The 22,911-nt window shown below is 31.1% G+C and overlaps 1 protein-coding gene across 1 annotated transcript in view; it reads left to right on the top strand.

Moving 5' to 3' along the window:
• Nucleotides 1-22,911, top strand: part of LOC109882324 (SKI family transcriptional corepressor 2) — a gene marked incomplete at its 5' end in the record, with an annotated part of 108,258 nt that overhangs the window by 5,674 nt on the left and 79,673 nt on the right. The window contains one exon of the mRNA XM_031825890.1: nucleotides 114-165. Within this exon, the coding sequence (XP_031681750.1) occupies nucleotides 114-165 (52 nt within the window). The remainder of the gene's footprint in view (nucleotides 1-113; nucleotides 166-22,911) is intronic.

Below are 22,911 nucleotides of genomic sequence, written 5' to 3'. Positions count from 1 at the left end.
GAGGCTGTCAACTTCCCCTGCAGCCCTGCAGATCACAGCCAGGACCAGAGCAGTACAAGCCTGTCTGCCTCTCATTCTGCTCCCCCTGCCAGCCTCACACTCTCTCTCCCCAGCCCCACACACACCCCGCTGCAACTGGAGGACCAGTCCTACAAACATGTAAAAGTAAGGCACTTTAATTATTATTTAAATGGCGTTGTAGCCTGGCTGATGTGTTATGCATAAACATTTTAATATCAGCATCTCCCTGAAGAATTGAAACATCCACAGTGCTCTGATCGCTGATAATAGGAGCAGTCCGGTATTGTTTAATGGTCACATTATATCGGTTCTCTAATTGTCACTTTCTGCCATTTAGCCTTTCTAATCTGGAACCTGTCGACTACACATTAACAAAGCCAAGGGAGTTGGTCCACAACCAGGGAAACATTCGCATTGTAAAAGGGAGTAGTCATTCTCAGTCTAATGGTAACACTAATGAAGAGACATTCACAGTCTAACAACACTAATGAAGAGACATTCACAGTCTAACAACACTAATGAAGAGACATTCACAGTCTAGTAACACTAATGAAGAGACATTCACAGTCTAATAGTAACACTAATTTAGGATACATTCACAGTCTAATAATGACACTAATGAAGAGACATTCACATTCTAATAACGACAGTATTGAAGAGACATTCACATTCTAATAACGACACTAATGAAGAGACATTCAAAATTCTAATAACGACACCAATGAAGAGACATTCACATTCTAATAACGACACTAATGAAGAGACATTCACATTCTAATAACGACACTAATGAAGAGACATTCACATTCTAATAACGACAATAATGAAGAGACATTCACAGACTAATTGTAAAACTAACGAAGAGACATTCACAGTCTAATTGTAAAACTAACGAAGAGACATTCACAGTCTAATAGTAAAACTAACGAAGAGACATTCACAGTCTAATAGTAACACTAGTGAAGGACATTCACAGTCTAAAAGTAATTATAATAATAGACATGCACAGTCCAATAACAACACTAATGAAGAGACATTCACAGTCAAATAACAAAAACAATGAAGGAGACATTCACAGACTAATTGTAACACTAATGAATTAGCCATTCACAGTCTAATAGTAACAGTAATGAATGAGACATTCACAGTCTTATAACACTAATGAAGATACATTCACAGTCTAATAGTAAAACTAACGAAGAGGCATTCACAGTCTAACAGTAAAACAAACGAAGAGACATTCACAGTCTAATAGTAAATCTAAACGAAGAGATATTCACAGTCTAATAGTAAAACTAATGAAGAGACATTCACAGTCTAATAGTAACACTAGTGAAGAGACATTCACAGTCTAAAAGTAATTATAATAATAGACATTCACAGTCTAATAGTAACACTAGTGAAGAGACATTCACAGTCTAAAAGTAATTATAATAATATACATTCACAGTCCAATAACAACACTAGTGAAGAGACATTCACAGTCTAATAACAACACTAATGAAGAGACATTCACAGTCTAATAACAACACTAGTGAAGAGACATTCACAGTCCAATAACAACACTAATGAAGAGACTTCACAGTCTAATAACAAAAACAACGAAGGAGACATTCACAGACTAATAGTAACACTAATGAATGAGCCATTCAAAGACAAATAGTAACACTAATTAATGAGACATTCACAGTCTAATAACACTAATGAAGATACATCCACAGTCTAATAGTAAAACTAACGAAGAGACATTCACTGGCTAATAGTAACACTAATGAATGAGCCATTCACAGTCTAATAACACTAATGTAGATACATCCACAGTCTAATAGTAAAACTAACGAAGAGACATTCGCAGGCTAATAGTAAAACAAACGAAGAGACATTCACAGTCTAATAGTAAATCTAAACGAAGAGATATTCACAGTCTAATAGTAAATCTAACGAAGAGACATTCACAGTCTAATAGTAAAACTAACGAAGAGACATTCACAGTCTAATAGTAAAACTAACGAAGAGGCATTCACAGTCTAATAGAAACACAAATGAAGGAGATATGTACAGTTTATAACGACACTAAGGAAGAGACATTCACAGTCTTATAGTTACGCTAGTGAAGAGACATTCACAGTCAAATAGTAATTATAATAAAGAGACATTCACAGTCTAATAGAAACACAGATGAAGGAGATATGTACAGTTTATAACGACACTACGGAAGAGACATTCACAGTCTTATAGTTACGCTAGTGAAGAGACATTCACAGTCTTATAGTTACGCTAGTGAAGAGACATTCACAGTCTAATAGAAACACAGATGAAGGAGATATGTACAGTTTATAACGACACTAAGGAAGAGACATTCACAGTCTTATAGTTACGCTAGTGAAGAGACATTCACAGTCTAATAGTTACGCTAGTGAAGAGACATTCACAGTCTAATAGAAACACAGATGAAGGAGATATGTACAGTTTATAACGACACTAATGAAGAGACATTCACATTCTAATAACGACACTAAGGAAGAGACATTCACATTCTAATAACGACACTATTGAAGAGACTTTCACATTCTATTTACGACACTAAGGAAGAGACATTCACAGTCTTATAGTTACGCTAGTGAAGAGACATTCATAGTCTTATAGTTACGCTAGTGAAGAGACATTCACAGTCTAATAACGACACTAAGGAAGAGACATTCACAGTCTAATAACGACACTAAGGAAGAGACATTCACATTCTAATAACGACACTAAGGAAGAGACATTCACATTCTAATAACGACACTATTGAAGAGACTTTCACATTCTATTTACGACACTAATGAAGAGACATTCACATTCTATTTACGACACTATTGAAGAGACTTTCACAGTCTAATAGTAATGATATGTAAGAGACATTCACAGTGAAATAGTAATGATATGTAAGAGACTTTCACAGTCTTATAGTAATGATATGTAAGAGACATTCACAGTCTAATAGTAATGATATGTAAGAGACATTCACAGTCTAATAGTAATGATATGTAAGAGACATTCACAGTCGTATAGTAATGATATGTAAGAGACATTCACAGTCTAATAGTAATGATATGTAAGAGACATTCACAGTCGAATAGTAATGATATGTAAGAGACATTCACAGTCTAATAGTAATGATATGTAAGAGACATTCACAGTCTAATAGTAATGATATGTAAGAGACATTCACAGTCTAATAGTAATGATTTCTAAGAGACATTCACAGTCTGATAGTAATGGTATGTAAGAGACATTCACAGTCTAATAGTAATGATATGTAAGAGACATTCACAGTCTAATAGTAATGATATGTAAGAGACATTCACAGTCTAATAGTAATGATATGTAAGAGACATTCACAGTCTAATAGTAATGATTTGTAAGAGACATTCACAGTCTGATAGTAATGATATGTAAGAGACATTCACAGTCAAATAGTAATGATATGTAAGAGACATTCACAGTCTAATAGTAATTATATGTAAGAGACATTCACAGTCTAATAGCAATGATATGTAAGAGACATTCACAGTCTAATAGTAATGATTTGTAAGAGACACTTCACAGTCTGATAGTAATGATATGTAAGAGACATTCACCGTCTAATAGTAATGATATGTAAGAGACATTCACAGTCTAATAGTAATGATATGTAAGAGACATTCACAGTCTAATAGTAATGATATGTAAGAGACATTCACAGTCTAATAACAAAAACAACGAAGGAGACATTCACAGACTAATAGTAACACTAATGAATGAGCCATTCAAAGTCAAATAGTAACACTAATGAATGAGCCATTCACAGTCTAATAACACTAATGAAGATACATCCACAGTCTAATAGTAAAACTAACGAAGAGACATTCGCAGGCTAATAGTAAAACAAACGAAGAGACATTCACAGTCTAATAGTAAATCTAAACGAAGAGATATTCACAGTCTAATAGTAATTATAATAATAGACATTCACAGTCTAATAGTAACACTAGTGAAGAGACATTCACAGTCTAAAAGTAATTATAATAATATACATTCACAGTCCAATAACAACACTAGTGAAGAGACATTCACAGTCTAATAACAACACTAATGAAGAGACATTCACAGTCTAATAACAACACTAGTGAAGAGACATTCACAGTCCAATAACAACACTAATGAAGAGACTTCACAGTCTAATAACAAAAACAACGAAGGAGACATTCACAGACTAATAGTAACACTAATGAATGAGCCATTCAAAGACAAATAGTAACACTAATTAATGAGACATTCACAGTCTAATAACACTAATGAAGATACATCCACAGTCTAATAGTAAAACTAACGAAGAGACATTCACTGGCTAATAGTAACACTAATGAATGAGCCATTCACAGTCTAATAACACTAATGTAGATACATCCACAGTCTAATAGTAAAACTAACGAAGAGACATTCGCAGGCTAATAGTAAAACAAACGAAGAGACATTCACAGTCTAATAGTAAATCTAAACGAAGAGATATTCACAGTCTAATAGTAAATCTAACGAAGAGACATTCACAGTCTAATAGTAAAACTAACGAAGAGACATTCACAGTCTAATAGTAAAACTAACGAAGAGGCATTCACAGTCTAATAGAAACACAAATGAAGGAGATATGTACAGTTTATAACGACACTAAGGAAGAGACATTCACAGTCTTATAGTTACGCTAGTGAAGAGACATTCACAGTCAAATAGTAATTATAATAAAGAGACATTCACAGTCTAATAGAAACACAGATGAAGGAGATATGTACAGTTTATAACGACACTACGGAAGAGACATTCACAGTCTTATAGTTACGCTAGTGAAGAGACATTCACAGTCTTATAGTTACGCTAGTGAAGAGACATTCACAGTCTAATAGAAACACAGATGAAGGAGATATGTACAGTTTATAACGACACTAAGGAAGAGACATTCACAGTCTTATAGTTACGCTAGTGAAGAGACATTCACAGTCTAATAGTTACGCTAGTGAAGAGACATTCACAGTCTAATAGAAACACAGATGAAGGAGATATGTACAGTTTATAACGACACTAATGAAGAGACATTCACATTCTAATAACGACACTAAGGAAGAGACATTCACATTCTAATAACGACACTATTGAAGAGACTTTCACATTCTATTTACGACACTAAGGAAGAGACATTCACAGTCTTATAGTTACGCTAGTGAAGAGACATTCATAGTCTTATAGTTACGCTAGTGAAGAGACATTCACAGTCTAATAACGACACTAAGGAAGAGACATTCACAGTCTAATAACGACACTAAGGAAGAGACATTCACATTCTAATAACGACACTAAGGAAGAGACATTCACATTCTAATAACGACACTATTGAAGAGACTTTCACATTCTATTTACGACACTAATGAAGAGACATTCACATTCTATTTACGACACTATTGAAGAGACTTTCACAGTCTAATAGTAATGATATGTAAGAGACATTCACAGTGAAATAGTAATGATATGTAAGAGACTTTCACAGTCTTATAGTAATGATATGTAAGAGACATTCACAGTCTAATAGTAATGATATGTAAGAGACATTCACAGTCTAATAGTAATGATATGTAAGAGACATTCACAGTCGTATAGTAATGATATGTAAGAGACATTCACAGTCTAATAGTAATGATATGTAAGAGACATTCACAGTCGAATAGTAATGATATGTAAGAGACATTCACAGTCTAATAGTAATGATATGTAAGAGACATTCACAGTCTAATAGTAATGATATGTAAGAGACATTCACAGTCTAATAGTAATGATTTCTAAGAGACATTCACAGTCTGATAGTAATGGTATGTAAGAGACATTCACAGTCTAATAGTAATGATATGTAAGAGACATTCACAGTCTAATAGTAATGATATGTAAGAGACATTCACAGTCTAATAGTAATGATATGTAAGAGACATTCACAGTCTAATAGTAATGATTTGTAAGAGACATTCACAGTCTGATAGTAATGATATGTAAGAGACATTCACAGTCAAATAGTAATGATATGTAAGAGACATTCACAGTCTAATACAAACACAGATGAAGGAGATATGTACAGTTTATAACGACACTAAGGAAGAGACATTCACATTCTAATAACGACACTAAGGAAGAGACATTCACATTCTAATAACGACACTATTGAAGAGACTTTCACATTCTATTTACGACACTAATGAAGAGACATTCACATTCTATTTACGACACTATTGAAGAGACTTTCACAGTCTAATAGTAATGATATGTAAGAGACATTCACAGTGAAATAGTAATGATATGTAAGAGACTTTCACAGTCGTATAGTAATGATATGTAAGAGACATTCACAGTCTAATAGTAATGATATGTAAGAGACATTCACAGTCTAATAGTAATGATATGTAAGAGACATTCACAGTCGTATAGTAATGATATGTAAGAGACATTCACAGTCTAATAGTCATGATATGTAAGAGACATTCACAGTCGAATAGTAATGATATGTAAGAGACATTCACAGTCTAATAGTAATGATATGTAAGAGACATTCACAGTCTAATAGTAATGATATGTAAGAGACATTCACAGTCTAATAGTAATGATTTCTAAGAGACATTCACAGTCTGATAGTAATGATATGTAAGAGACATTCACAGTCTAATAGTAATGATATGTAAGAGACATTCACAGTCTAATAGTAATGATATGTAAGAGACATTCACAGTCTAATAGTAATGATATGTAAGAGACATTCACAGTCTAATAGTAATGATTTGTAAGAGACATTCACAGTCTGATAGTAATGATATGTAAGAGACATTCACAGTCAAATAGTAATGATATGTAAGAGACATTCACAGTCTAATAGTAATTATATGTAAGAGACATTCACAGTCTAATAGCAATGATATGTAAGAGACATTCACAGTCTAATAGTAATGATTTGTAAGAGACACTTCACAGTCTGATAGTAATGATATGTAAGAGACATTCACCGTCTAATAGTAATGATATGTAAGAGACATTCACAGTCTAATAGTAATGATATGTAAGAGACATTCACAGTCTAATAGTAATGATATGTAAGAGACATTCACAGTCTAATAACAAAAACAACGAAGGAGACATTCACAGACTAATAGTAACACTAATGAATGAGCCATTCAAAGTCAAATAGTAACACTAATGAATGAGCCATTCACAGTCTAATAACACTAATGAAGATACATCCACAGTCTAATAGTAAAACTAACGAAGAGACATTCGCAGGCTAATAGTAAAACAAACGAAGAGACATTCACAGTCTAATAGTAAATCTAAACGAAGAGATATTCACAGTCTAATAGTAAATCTAACGAAGAGACATTCACAGTCTAATAGTAAAACTAACGAAGAGACATTCACAGTCTAATAGTAAAACTAACGAAGAGGCATTCACAGTCTAATAGAAACACAAATGAAGGAGATATGTACAGTTTATAACGACACTAAGGAAGAGACATTCACAGTCTTATAGTTACGCTAGTGAAGAGACATTCACAGTCTTATAGTTACGCTAGTGAAGAGACATTCACAGTCAAATAGTAATTATAATGAAGAGGCATTCACAGTCTACTAGAAACACAGATGAAGGAGATATGTACAGTTTATAACGACACTAAGGAAGAGACATTCACAGTCTTATAGTTACGCTAGTGAAGAGACATTCACAGTCTTATAGTTACGCTAGTGAAGAGACATTCACAGTCAAATAGTAATTATAATGAAGAGGCATTCACAGTCTACTAGAAACACAGATGAAGGAGATATGTACAGTTTATAACGACACTAAGGAAGAGACATTCACATTCTAATAACGACACTAAGGAAGAGACATTCACATTCTAATAACGACACTATTGAAGAGACTTTCACATTCTATTTACGACACTATTGAAGAGACTTTCACAGTCTAATAGTAATGATATGTAAGAGACATTCACAGTGAAATAGTAATGATATGTAAGAGACTTTCACAGTCTTATAGTAATGATATGTAAGAGACATTCACAGTCTAACAGTAATGATATGTAAGAGACATTCACAGTCTAATAGTAATGATATGTAAGAGACATTCACAGTCGTATAGTAATGATATGTAAGAGACATTCACAGTCTAATAGTAATGATATGTAAGAGACATTCACAGTCGAATAGTAATGATATGTAAGAGACATTCACAGTCTAATAGTAATGATATGTAAGAGACATTCACAGTCTAATAGTAATGATATGTAAGAGACCTTTCACAGTCTGATAGTAATGATATGTAAGAGACATTCACCGTCTAATAGTAATGATATGTAAGAGACATTCACAGTCTAATAGTAATGATATGTAAGAGACATTCACAGTCTAATAGTAATGATATGTAAGAGACATTCACAGTCTAATAGTAATGATATGTAAGAGACATTCACAGTCTAATAGTAATGATTTGTAAGAGACATTCACAGTCTGATAGTAATGGTATGTAAGAGACATTCACCGTCTAATAATAATGATATGTAAGAGACATTCACAGTCTAATAGTAATGATATGTAAGAGACATTCACAGTCTAATAGTAATTATATGTAAGAGATCATTCACAGTCTAATAGTAATGATATTTAAGAGACATTCACAGTCTAATAGTAAAATATGTAAGAGACATTCACAGTCTAATAGTAATGATATGTAAGAGACATTCAGAGTCTAATAACAACAGTAAAGAAGAGACATTCACAGTCGAATAGTAATGATATGTAAGAGACATTCACAGTCTAATAGTAATGATATGTAAGAGACATTCACAGTCTAATAGTAATGATATGTAAGAGACATTCACAGTCTAATAGTAATGATATGTAAGAGACATTCACAGTCTAATAGTAATGATATGTAAGATACATTCACAGTCTAATAATAATGATATGTAAGAGACTTTCACAGTCTTATAGTAATGATATTTAAGAGACATTCACAGTCTAATAGTAATGATATGTAAGAGACATTCCACAGTCTGATAGTAATGATATGTAAGAGACATTCACAGTCTAATTGTAATGATATGTAAGAGACACTCACAGTCTAATAGTAATGATATGTAAGAGACATTCACAGTCTAATAGTAATGATATGTAAGAGACATTCACAGTCTAATAGTAATGATATGTAAGAGACATTCACAGTCTAATAGTAATGATATGTAAGAGACATTCACAGTCAAATAGTAATGATATGTAAGAGACATTCACAGTCTGATAGTAATGATATGTAAGAGACATTCACAGTCTAATAGCAATGATATGTAAGAGACATTCACAGTCTAATAGTAATGATTTGTAAGAGACCTTTCACAGTCTGATAGTAATGATATGTAAGAGACATTCACCATCTAATAGTAATGATATGTAAGAGACATTCACAGTCTAATAGTAATGATATGTAAGAGACATTCACAGTCTAATAGTAATGATATGTAAGAGACATTCACAGTCTAATAGTAATGATATGTAAGAGACATTCACAGTCTGATAGTAATGATATGTAAGAGACATTCACAGTCTAATAGTAATGATTTGTAAGAGACATTCACAGTCTGATAGTAATGGTATGTAAGAGACATTCACCGTCTAATAATAATGATATGTAAGAGACATTCACAGTCTAATAGTAATGATATGTAAGAGACATTCACAGTCTAATAGTAATGATATGTAAGAGACATTCACAGTCTAATAGTAATTATATGTAAGAGATCATTCACAGTCTAATAGTAATGATATTTAAGAGACATTCACAGTCTAATAGTAAAATATGTAAGAGACATTCACAGTCTAATAGTAATGATATGTAAGAGACATTCAGAGTCTAATAACAACAGTAAAGAAGAGACATTCACAGTCGAATAGTAATGATATGTAAGAGACATTCACAGTCTAATAGTAATGATATGTAAGAGACATTCACAGTCTAATAGTAGTGATATGTAAGAGACATTCACAGTCTAATAGTAATGATATGTAAGATACATTCACAGTCTAATAATAATGATATGTAAGAGACTTTCACAGTCTTATAGTAATGATATTTAAGAGACATTCACAGTCTAATAGTAATGATATGTAAGAGACATTCACAGTCTGATAGTAATGATATGTAAGAGACATTCACAGTCTAATTGTAATGATATGTAAGAGACACTCACAGTCTAATAGTAATGATATGTAAGAGACATTCACAGTCTAATAGTAATGATATGTAAGAGACATTCACAGTCTGATAGTAATGATATGTAAGAGACATTCACAGTCTAATAGTAATGATTTGTAAGAGACCTTTCACAGTCTGATAGTAATGATATGTAAGAGACATTCACCTTCTAATAGTAATGATATGTAAGAGACATTCACAGTCTAATAGTAATGATATGTAAGAGACATTCACTGTCTAATAGTAATGATATGTAAGAGACATTCACAGTCTAATAGTAATGATATGTAAGAGACATTCACAGTCTGATAGTAATGATATGTAAGAGACATTCACAGTCTAATAGTAATGATTTGTAAGAGACATTCACAGTCTGATAGTAATGGTATGTAAGAGACATTCACCGTCTAATAATAATGATATGTAAGAGACATTCACAGTCTAATAGTAATGATATGTAAGAGACATTCACAGTCTAATAGTAATGATATGTAAGAGACATTCACAGTCTAATAACACTAACGAAGAGACTATCACAGTCTAATAGTAATGATATTTAAGAGACATTCACATCACAGTCTAATAGTAAAATATGTAAGAGACATTCACAGTCTAATAGTAATGATATGTAAGAGACATTCACCGTCTATTGGTAATGATATGTAAGAGACACTCACAGTCTAACAGTAATGATATGTAAGAGACTTTCACAGTCTTATAGTAATGATATGTAAGAGACATTCACAGTCTTATAATAATGATATGTAAGAGACATTCACAGTCTAATAGTAATGACATGTAAGAGACATTCACAGTCTGATAGTAATGATATGTAAGAGACATTCACAGTCTAATTGTAATGATATGTAAGAGACACTCACAGTCTAATAGTAATGATATGTAAGAGACATTCACAGTCTAATAGTAATGATATGTAAGAGACATTCACAGTCTGATAGTAATGATATGTAAGAGACATTCACAGTCTAATAGTAATGATTTGTAAGAGACATTCACAGTCTGATAGTAATGGTATGTAAGAGACATTCACCGTCTAATAATAATGATATGTAAGAGACATTCACAGTCTAATAGTAATGATATGTAAGAGACATTCACAGTCTAATAGTAACGATATGTAAGAGACATTCACAGTCTAATAACAACAGTAAAGAAGAGACATTCACAGTCTAACAGTAATGATATGTAAGAGACATTCACAGTCTGATAGTAATGATATGTAAGAGACACTCACAGTCTAACAGTAATGATATGTAAGAGACTTTCACAGGCTTATAGTGATGATATGTAAGAGACGTTCACAGTCTAATAGTAATGATATGTAAGAGACTTTCACAGTCTTATAGTAATGATATGTAAGAGACATTCACAGTCTGATAGTAATGATATGTAAGAGACATTCACAGTCTAATAGTAATTATATGTAAGAGACATTCACAGTCTAATAGCAATGATATGTAAGAGACATTCACAGTCTAATAGTAATGATTTGTAAGAGACCTTTCACAGTCTGATAGTAATGATATGTAAGAGACATTCACCGTCTAATAGTAATGATATGTAAGAGACATTCACAGTCTAATGGTAATGATATGTAAGAGACAATCACAGTCTAATAGTAATGATATGTAAGGACATTCACAGTCTAATAATAATGATATGTAAGAGACATTCACAGTCTAATAGTAATGATATGTAAGAGACATTCACAGTCTAATAGTAATGATATGTAAGAGACATTCACAGTCTAATAACACTAACGAAGAGACTATCACAGTCTAATAGTAATGATATTTAAGAGACATTCACAGTCTAATAGTAAAATATGTAATAGACATTCACAGTCTAATAGTAATGATATGTACGAGACATTCACAGTCTAATAACAACAGTAAAGAAGAGACATTCACAGTCTAATAGTAATGATATGTAAGAGACATTCACAGTCTAATGGTAATGATATGTAAGAGACACTCACAGTCTAACAGTAATGATATGTAAGAGACTTTCACAGTCTTATAGTAATGATATGTAAGAGACATTCACAGTCTAATAGTAATGATATGTAAGAGACTTTCACAGTCTTATAGTAATGATATGTAAGAGACATTCACAGTTTAATAGTAATGATATGTAAGAGACATTCACAGTCTAATAGTAATGATATGTAAGAGACATTCACAGTCTAATGGTAATGATATGTAAGAGACACTCACAGTCTAATAGTAATGATATGTAAGAGACATTCACAGTCTAATAGTAATGATATGTAAGAGACATTCACAGTCTAATAGTAATGATATGTAAGAGACATTCACAGTCTGATAGTAATGATATGTAAGAGACATTCACAGTCTAATAGTAATGATTTGTAAGAGACATTCACAGTCTGATAGTAATGGTATGTAAGAGACATTCACCGTCTAATAATAATGATATGTAAGAGACATTCACAGTCTAATAGTAATGATATGTAAGAGACATTCACAGTCTAATAGTAATGATATGTAAGAGACATTCACAGTCTAATAGTAATGATATGTAAGAGACATTCACAGTCTAATAGTAATGATATGTAAGAGACATTCACAGTCTAATAGTAATGATATGTAAGAGACATTCACAGTCTAATAACACTAACGAAGAGACTATCACAGTCTAATAGTAATGATATTTAAGAGACATTCACAGTCTAATAGTAAAATATGTAATAGACATTCACAGTCTAATAGTAATGATATGTACGAGACATTCACAGTCTAATAACAACAGTAAAGAAGAGACATTCACAGTCTAATAGTAATGATATGTAAGAGACATTCACAGTCTAATGGTAATGATATGTAAGAGACACTCACAGTCTAACAGTAATGATATGTAAGAGACTTTCACAGTCTTATAGTAATGATATGTAAGAGACATTCACCGTCTAATAGTAATGATATGTAAGAGACATTCACCGTCTAATGGTAATGATATGTAAGAGACATTCACAGTCTAATAGTAATGATATGTAAGAGACATTCACAGTCTAATAGTAATGATATGTAAGAGACATTCACAGTCTAATAGTAATTATATGTAAGAGACATTCACAGTCTAATAGTAATGATATTTAAGAGACATTCACAGTCTAATAGTAAAATATGTAAGAGACATTCACAGTCTAATAGTAATGATATGTAAGAGACATTCACAGTCTAATAACAACAGTAAAGAGACATTCACAGTCTAATAGTAATGATATTTAAGAGACATTCACAGTCTAATAGTAAAATATGTAAGAGACATTCACAGTCTAATAGTAATGATATGTAAGAGACATTCACAGTCTAATGGTAATGATATGTAAGAGACACTCACAGTCTAACAGTAATGATATGTAAGAGACTTTCACAGTCTAATAGTAATGATATGTAAGAGACATTCACAGTCTAATAGTAATTATATGTAAGAGACATTCACAGTCTAATAGTAATGATATTTAAGAGACATTCACAGTCTAATAGTAAAATATGTAAGAGACATTCACAGTCTAATAGTAATGATATGTAAGAGACATTCACAGTCTAATAACAACAGTAAAGAAGAGACATTCACAGTCGAATAGTAATGATATGTAAGAGACATTCACAGTCTAATAGTAATGATATGTAAGAGACATTCACAGTCTAATAGTAGTGATATGTAAGAGACATTCACAGTCTAATAGTAATGATATGTAAGATACATTCACAGTCTAATAATAATGATATGTAAGAGACTTTCACAGTCTTATAGTAATGATATTTAAGAGACATTCACAGTCTAATAGTAATGATATGTAAGAGACATTCACAGTCTGATAGTAATGATATGTAAGAGACATTCACAGTCTAATTGTAATGATATGTAAGAGACACTCACAGTCTAATAGTAATGATATGTAAGAGACATTCACAGTCTAATAGTAATGATATGTAAGAGACATTCACAGTCTGATAGTAATGATATGTAAGAGACATTCACAATCTAATAGTAATGATATTTAAGAGACATTCACAGTCTAATAGTAAAATATGTAAGAGACATTCACAGTCTAATAGTAATGATATGTAAGAGACATTCACAGTCTAATGGTAATATATGTAAGAGACACTCACAGTCTAACAGTAATGATATGTAAGAGACTTTCACAGTCTTATAGTAATGATATGTAAGAGACATTCACAGTCTAATAGTAATGATATGTAAGGGACTTTCACAGTCTTATAGTAATGATATGTAAGAGACATTCACAGTTTAATAGTAATGACATGTAAGAGACATTCACAGTCTAATAGTAATGATATGTAAGAGACATTCACAGTCTAATTGTAATGATACGTAAGAGACACTCACAGTCTAATAGTAATGATATGTAAGAGACATTCACAGTCTAATAGTAATGATATGTAAGAGACATTCACAGTCTTATAGTAATGATATGTAAGAGACATTCACAGTCTAATAGTAATGATATGTAAGAGACTTTCACAGTCTTATAGTAATGATATGTAAGAGACATTCACAGTTTAATAGTAATGATATGTAAGAGACATTCACCGTCTAATAGTAATGATATGTAAGAGACATTCACAGTCTAATAGTAATGATATGTAAGAGACATTCACAGTCTAATAGGAAATATTTGTAAGAGACCTTTCACAGTCTGATAGTAATGGTATGTAAGAGACATTCACAGTCTAATAGTAATGATATGTAAGAGACATTCACAGTCTAATAGTAATGATATGTAAGAGACATTCACAGTCTAATAGTAATGATATGTAAGAGACATTCACAGTCTAATAGTAATTATATGTAAGAGACATTCACAGTCTAATAGTAATGATATTTAAGAGACATTCACAGTCTATAGTAAAATATGTAAGAGACATTCACAGTCTAATAGTAATGATATGTAAGAGACATTCACAGTCTAATAACAACAGTAAAGAAGAGACATTCACAGTCGAATAGTAATGATATGTAAGAGACATTCACAGTCTAATAGTAATGATATGTAAGAGACATTCACAGTCTAATAGTAGTGATATGTAAGAGACATTCACAGTCTAATAGTAATGATATGTAAGAGACATTCAACAGTCTAATAGTATGATATGTAAGAGAATTCACAGTCTAATAGTAATGATATGTAAGAGACATTTCACAGTCTGATAGTAATGATAGTAAGAGACATTCACAATCTAATAGTAATGATATTTAAGAGACATTCACAGTCTAATAGTAATGATATGTAAGAGACATTCACCAGTTCTAATAGTAATTATATGTAGAGACATTCACAGTCTAATAGTAATGATATTTAAGAGACATTCACAGTCTAATAGTAAAATATGTAAGAGACATTCACAGTCTAATAGTAATGATATGTAAGAGACATTCACAGTTCTTAATAACAACAGTAAAGAAGAGACATTCACAGTCGAACAGTAATGATATGTAAGAGACATTCACAGTCTAATAGTAATGATATGTAAGAGACATTCCACAGTCTAATAGTAATGATATGTAAGAGACATTCACAGTCTAATAGTAATGATATGTAAGAGACATTCACAGTCTAATAATGATATGTAAGAGACATTCACAGTCTTATAGTAATGATATGTAAGAGACATTCACAGTCTAATAGTAATGATATGTAAGAGACATTCACAGTCTAATAGTAATGATATGTAAGAGACATTCACAGTCTAATAGTAATGATATGTAAGAGACATTCACAGTCTAATAGTAATGATATGTAAGAGACATTCACAGTCTAATAGTAATGATATGTAAGAGACATTCACAGTCTAATAGTAATGATATGTAAGAGACATTCACAGTCTAATAGTAATGATATGTAAGAGACATTCACAGTCTAATAGTAAAATATGTAAGAGACATTCACAGTCTAATAGTAATGATATGTAAGAGACATTCACAGTCTAATAGTAATGATATGTAAGAGACATTCACAGTCTAATAGTAATGATATGTAAGAGACATTCACAGTCTAATAGTAATGATATGTAAGAGACATTCACAGTCTAATAGTAATGATATGTAAGAGACATTCACAGTCTAATAGTAATGATATGTAAGAGACATTCACAGTCTAATAGTAATGATATGTAAGAGACATTCACAGTCTAATAGTAATGATATGTAAGAGACATTCACAGTCTAATAGTAATGATATGTAAGAGACATTCACAGTCTAATAGTAATGATATGTAAGAGACATTCACAGTCTAATAGTAATGATATGTAAGAGACATTCACAGTCTAATAGTAATGATATGTAAGAGACATTCACAGTCTAATAGTAATGATATGTAAGAGACATTCACAGTCTAATAGTAATGATATGTAAGAGACATTCACAGTCTAATAGTAATGATATGTAAGAGACATTCACAGTCTAATAGTAATGATATGTAAGAGACATTCACAGTCTAATAGTAATGATATGTAAGAGACATTCACAGTCTAATAGTAATGATATGTAAGAGACATTCACAGTCTAATAGTAATGATATGTAAGAGACATTCACAGTCTAATAGTAATGATATGTAAGAGACATTCACAGTCTAATAGTAAAATATGTAAGAGACATTCACAGTCTAATAGTAATGATATGTAAGAGACATTCACAGTCTAATAGTAATAAAGAAGAGACATTCACAGTCTAATAGTAATGATATGTAAGAGACATTCACAGTCTAATAGTAATGATATGTAAGAGACATTCACAGTCTAATAGTAATGATATGTAAGAGACATTCACAGTCTAATAGTAATGATATGTAAGAGACATTCACAGTCTAATAGTAATGATATGTAAGAGACATTCACAGTCTAATAGTAATGATATGTAAGAGACATTCACAGTCTAATAGTAATGATATGTAAGAGACATTCACAGTCTAATAGTAATGATATGTAAGAGACATTCACAGTCTAATAGTAATGATATGTAAGAGACATTCACAGTCTAATAGTAATGATATGTAAGAGACATTCACAGTCTAATAGTAATGATATGTAAGAGACATTCACAGTCTAATAGTAATGATATGTAAGAGACATTCACAGTCTAATAGTAATGATATGTAAGAGACATTCACAGTCTAATAGTAATGATATGTAAGAGACATTCACAGTCTAATAGTAATGATATGTAAGAGACATTCACAGTCTAATAGTAATGATATGTAAGAGACATTCACAGTCTAATAGTAATGATATGTAAGAGACATTCACAGTCTAATAGTAATGATATGTAAGAGACATTCACAGTCTAATAGTAATGATATGTAAGAGACATTCACAGTCTAATAGTAATGATATGTAAGAGACATTCACAGTCTAATAGTAATGATATGTAAGAGACATTCACAGTCTAATAGTAATGATATGTAAGAGACATTCACAGTCTAATAGTAATGATATGTAAGAGACATTCACAGTCTAATAGTAATGATATGTAAGAGACATTCACAGTCTAATAGTAATGATATGTAAGAGACATTCACAGTCTAATAGTAATGATATGTAAGAGACATTCACAGTCTAATAGTAATGATATGTAAGAGACATTCACAGTCTAATAGTAATGATATGTAAGAGACATTCACAGTCTAATAGTAACATAATGAAGAGACATTCACAGTCTAATAGTAATGATATGTAAGAGACATTCACAGTCTAATAGTAATGATATGTAAGAGACATTCACAGTCTAATAGTAATGATATGTAAGAGACATTCACAGTCTAATAGTAATGATATGTAAGAGACATTCACAGTCTAATAGTAATGATATGTAAGAGACATTCACAGTCTAATAGTAATGATATGTAAGAGACATTCACAGTCTAATAGTAATGATATGTAAGAGACATTCACAGTCTAATAGTAATGATATGTAAGAGACATTCACAGTCTAATAGTAATGATATGTAAGAGACATTCACAGTCTAATAGTAATGATATGTAAGAGACATTCACAGTCTAATAGTAATGATATGTAAGAGACATTCACAGTCTAATAGTAATGATATGTAAGAGACATTCACAGTCTAATAGTAATGATATGTAAGAGACATTCACAGTCTAATAGTAATGATATGTAAGAGACATTCACAGTCTAATAGTAATGATATGTAAGAGACATTCACAGTCTAATAGTAATGATATGTAAGAGACATTCACAGTCTAATAGTAATGATATGTAAGAGACATTCACAGTCTAATAGTAATGATATGTAAGAGACATTCACAGTCTAATAGTAATGATATGTAAGAGACATTCACAGTCTAATAGTAAAATATGTAAGAGACATTCACAGTCTAATAGTAATGATATGTAAGAGACATTCACAGTCTAATAGTAATAATGTAAGAGACATTCACAGTCTAATAGTAATAATGTAAGAGACATTCACAGTCTAATAGTAAATAATGTAAGAGACATTCACAGTCTAATAGTAATGATATGTAAGAGACATTCACAGTCTAATAGTAATGATATGTAAGAGACATTCACAGTCTAATAGTAATGATATGTAAGAGACATTCACAGTCTAATAGTAATGATATGTAAGAGACATTCACAGTCTAATAGTAAAATATGTAAGAGACATTCACAGTCTAATAGTAATGATATGAAGAGACATTCACAGTTATAATGAATAATGTAAGAGACATTCACAGTCTAATAGTAATGATAGTAAGAGACATTCACAGTCTAATAGTAATGATAGTAAGAGACATTCACAGTCTAATAGTAATGATATGAAGAGACATTCACAGTCTAATAGAAACACAGATGAAGAGACATTCACAGTCTAATAAGACATATGTAAGAGACATTCACAGTCTAATAGACAGATGTAAGAGACATTCACAGTCTAATAGTAATGATATGTAAGAGACATTCACAGTCTAATAGAATAATGAAGAGACATTCACAGTCTAATAGACATATTGAAGAGACATTCACAGTCTAATAGTAATGATATGTAAGAGACATTCACAGTCTAATAGTAATGATATGTAAGAGACATTCACAGTCTAATAGTAATGATATGTAAGAGACATTCACAGTCTAATAGTAATGATATGTAAGAGACATTCACAGTCTAATAGTAATGATATGTAAGAGACATTCACAGTCTAATAGTAATGATATGTAAGAGACATTCACAGTCTAATAGTAATGATATGTAAGAGACATTCACAGTCTAATAGTAATGATATGTAAGAGACATTCACAGTCTAATAGTAATGATATGTAAGAGACATTCACAGTCTAATAGTAATGATATGTAAGAGACATTCACAGTCTAATAGTAATGATATGTAAGAGACATTCACAGTCTAATAGTAATGATATGTAAGAGACATTCACAGTCTAATAGTAATGATATGTAAGAGACATTCACAGTCTAATAGTAATGATATGTAAGAGACATTCACAGTCTAATAGTAATGATATGTAAGAGACATTCACAGTCTAATAGTAATGATATGTAAGAGACATTCACAGTCTAATAGTAATGATATGTAAGAGACATTCACAGTCTAATAGTAATGATATGTAAGAGACATTCACAGTCTAATAGTAATGATATGTAAGAGACATTCACAGTCTAATAGTAATGATATGTAAGAGACATTCACAGTCTAATAGTAATGATATGTAAGAGACATTCACAGTCTAATAGTAATGATATGTAAGAGACATTCACAGTCTAATAGTAATGATATGTAAGAGACATTCACAGTCTAATAGTAATGATATGTAAGAGACATTCACAGTCTAATAGTAATGATATGTAAGAGACATTCACAGTCTAATAGTAATGATATGTAAGAGACATTCACAGTCTAATAGTAATGATATGTAAGAGACATTCACAGTCTAATAGTAATGATATGTAAGAGACATTCACAGTCTAATAGTAATGATATGTAAGAGACATTCACAGTCTAATAGTAATGATATGTAAGAGACATTCACAGTCTAATAGTAATGATATGTAAGAGACATTCACAGTCTAATAGTAATGATATGTAAGAGACATTCACAGTCTAATAGTAATGATATGTAAGAGACATTCACAGTCTAATAGTAATGATATGTAAGAGACATTCACAGTCTAATAGTAATGATATGTAAGAGACATTCACAGTCTAATAGTAATGATATGTAAGAGACATTCACAGTCTAATAGTAATGATATGTAAGAGACATTCACAGTCTAATAGTAATGATATGTAAGAGACATTCACAGTCTAATAGTAATGATATGTAAGAGACATTCACAGTCTAATAGTAATGATATGTAAGAGACATTCACAGTCTAATAGTAATGATATGTAAGAGACATTCACAGTCTAATAGTAATGATATGTAAGAGACATTCACAGTCTAATAGTAATGATATGTAAGAGACATTCACAGTCTAATAGTAATGATATGTAAGAGACATTCACAGTCTAATAGTAATGATATGTAAGAGACATTCACAGTCTAATAGTAATGATATGTAAGAGACATTCACAGTCTAATAGTAATGATATGTAAGAGACATTCACAGTCTAATAGTAATATGTAAGAGACATTCACAGTCTAATAGTAATGATATGTAAGAGACATTCACAGTCTAATAGTAATGATATGTAAGAGACATTCACAGTCTAATAGTAATGATATGTAAGAGACATTCACAGTCTAATAGTAATGATATGTAAGAGACATTCACAGTCTAATAGTAATGATATGTAAGAGACATTCACAGTCTAATAGTAATGATATGTAAGAGACATTCACAGTCTAATAGTAATGATATGTAAGAGACATTCACAGTCTAATAGTAATGATATGTAAGAGACATTCACAGTCTAATAGTAATGATATGTAAGAGACATTCACAGTCTAATAGTAATGATATGTAAGAGACATTCACAGTCTAATAGTAATGATATGTAAGAGACATTCACAGTCTAATAGTAATGATATGTAAGAGACATTCACAGTCTAATAGTAATGATATGTAAGAGACATTCACAGTCTAATAGTAATGATATGTAAGAGACATTCACAGTCTAATAGTAATGATATGTAAGAGACATTCACAGTCTAATAGTAATGATATGTAAGAGACATTCACAGTCTAATAGTAATGATATGTAAGAGACATTCACAGTCTAATAACACTAATGAAGAGACATTCACAGTCTAATAGTAATGATATGTAAGAGACATTCACAGTCTAATAGTAAATATGTAAGAGACATTCACAGTCTAATAGTAATGATATGTAAGAGACATTCACAGTCTAATAGTAATGATATGTAAGAGACATTCACAGTCTAATAGTAATGATATGTAAGAGACATTCACAGTCTAATAGTAATGATATGTAAGAGACATTCACAGTCTAATAGTAATGATATGTAAGAGACATTCACAGTCTAATAGTAATGATATGTAAGAGACATTCACAGTCTAATAGTAATGATATGTAAGAGACATTCACAGTCTAATAGTAATGATATGTAAGAGACATTCACAGTCTAATAGTAATGATATGTAAGAGACATTCACAGTCTAATAGTAATGATATGTAAGAGACATTCACAGTCTAATAGTAATGATATGTAAGAGACATTCACAGTCTAATAGTAATGATATGTAAGAGACATTCACAGTCTAATAGTAATGATATGTAAGAGACATTCACAGTCTAATAGTAATGATATGTAAGAGACATTCACAGTCTAATAGTAATGATATGTAAGAGACATTCACAGTCTAATAGTAATGATATGTAAGAGACATTCACAGTCTAATAGTAATGATATGTAAGAGACATTCACAGTCTAATAGTAATGATATGTAAGAGACATTCACAGTCTAATAGTAATGATATTTAAGAGACATTCACAGTCTAATAGTAAATATGTAAGAGACATTCACAGTCTAATAGTAATGATATGTAAGAGACATTCACAGTCTAATAGTAATGATATGTAAGAGACATTCACAGTCTAATAACACTAACGAAGAGACTATCACAGTCTAATAGTAATGATATTTAAGAGACATTCACAGTCTAATAGTAAATATGTAAGAGACATTCACAGTCTAATAGTAATGATATGTAAGAGACATTCACAGTCTAATAACAACAGTAAGAAGAGACATTCACAGTCTAATAGTAATGATATGTAAGAGACATTCACAGTCTAATAGTAATGATATGTAAGAGACATTCACAGTCTAATAGTAATGATATGTAAGAGACATTCACAGTCTAATAACACTAACGAAGAGACTATCACAGTCTAATAGTAATGATATTTAAGAGACATTCACAGTCTAATAGTAAAATATGTAAGAGACATTCACAGTCTAATAGTAATGATATGTAAGAGACATTCACAGTCTAATAACAACAGTAAAGAAGAGACATTCACAGTCTAATAGTAATGATATGTAAGAGACTTTCACAGTCTTATAGTAATGATATGT

The sequence above is a fragment of the Oncorhynchus kisutch genome, linkage group LG6, assembly GCF_002021735.2.
Source record: "Oncorhynchus kisutch isolate 150728-3 linkage group LG6, Okis_V2, whole genome shotgun sequence".
NCBI classification, from domain to species: Eukaryota; Metazoa; Chordata; class Actinopteri; order Salmoniformes; family Salmonidae; genus Oncorhynchus; species Oncorhynchus kisutch.
The sequence above is the reverse complement of the archived record's forward strand: the minus strand, read 5'-3'. Positions and strand labels throughout refer to the sequence as shown.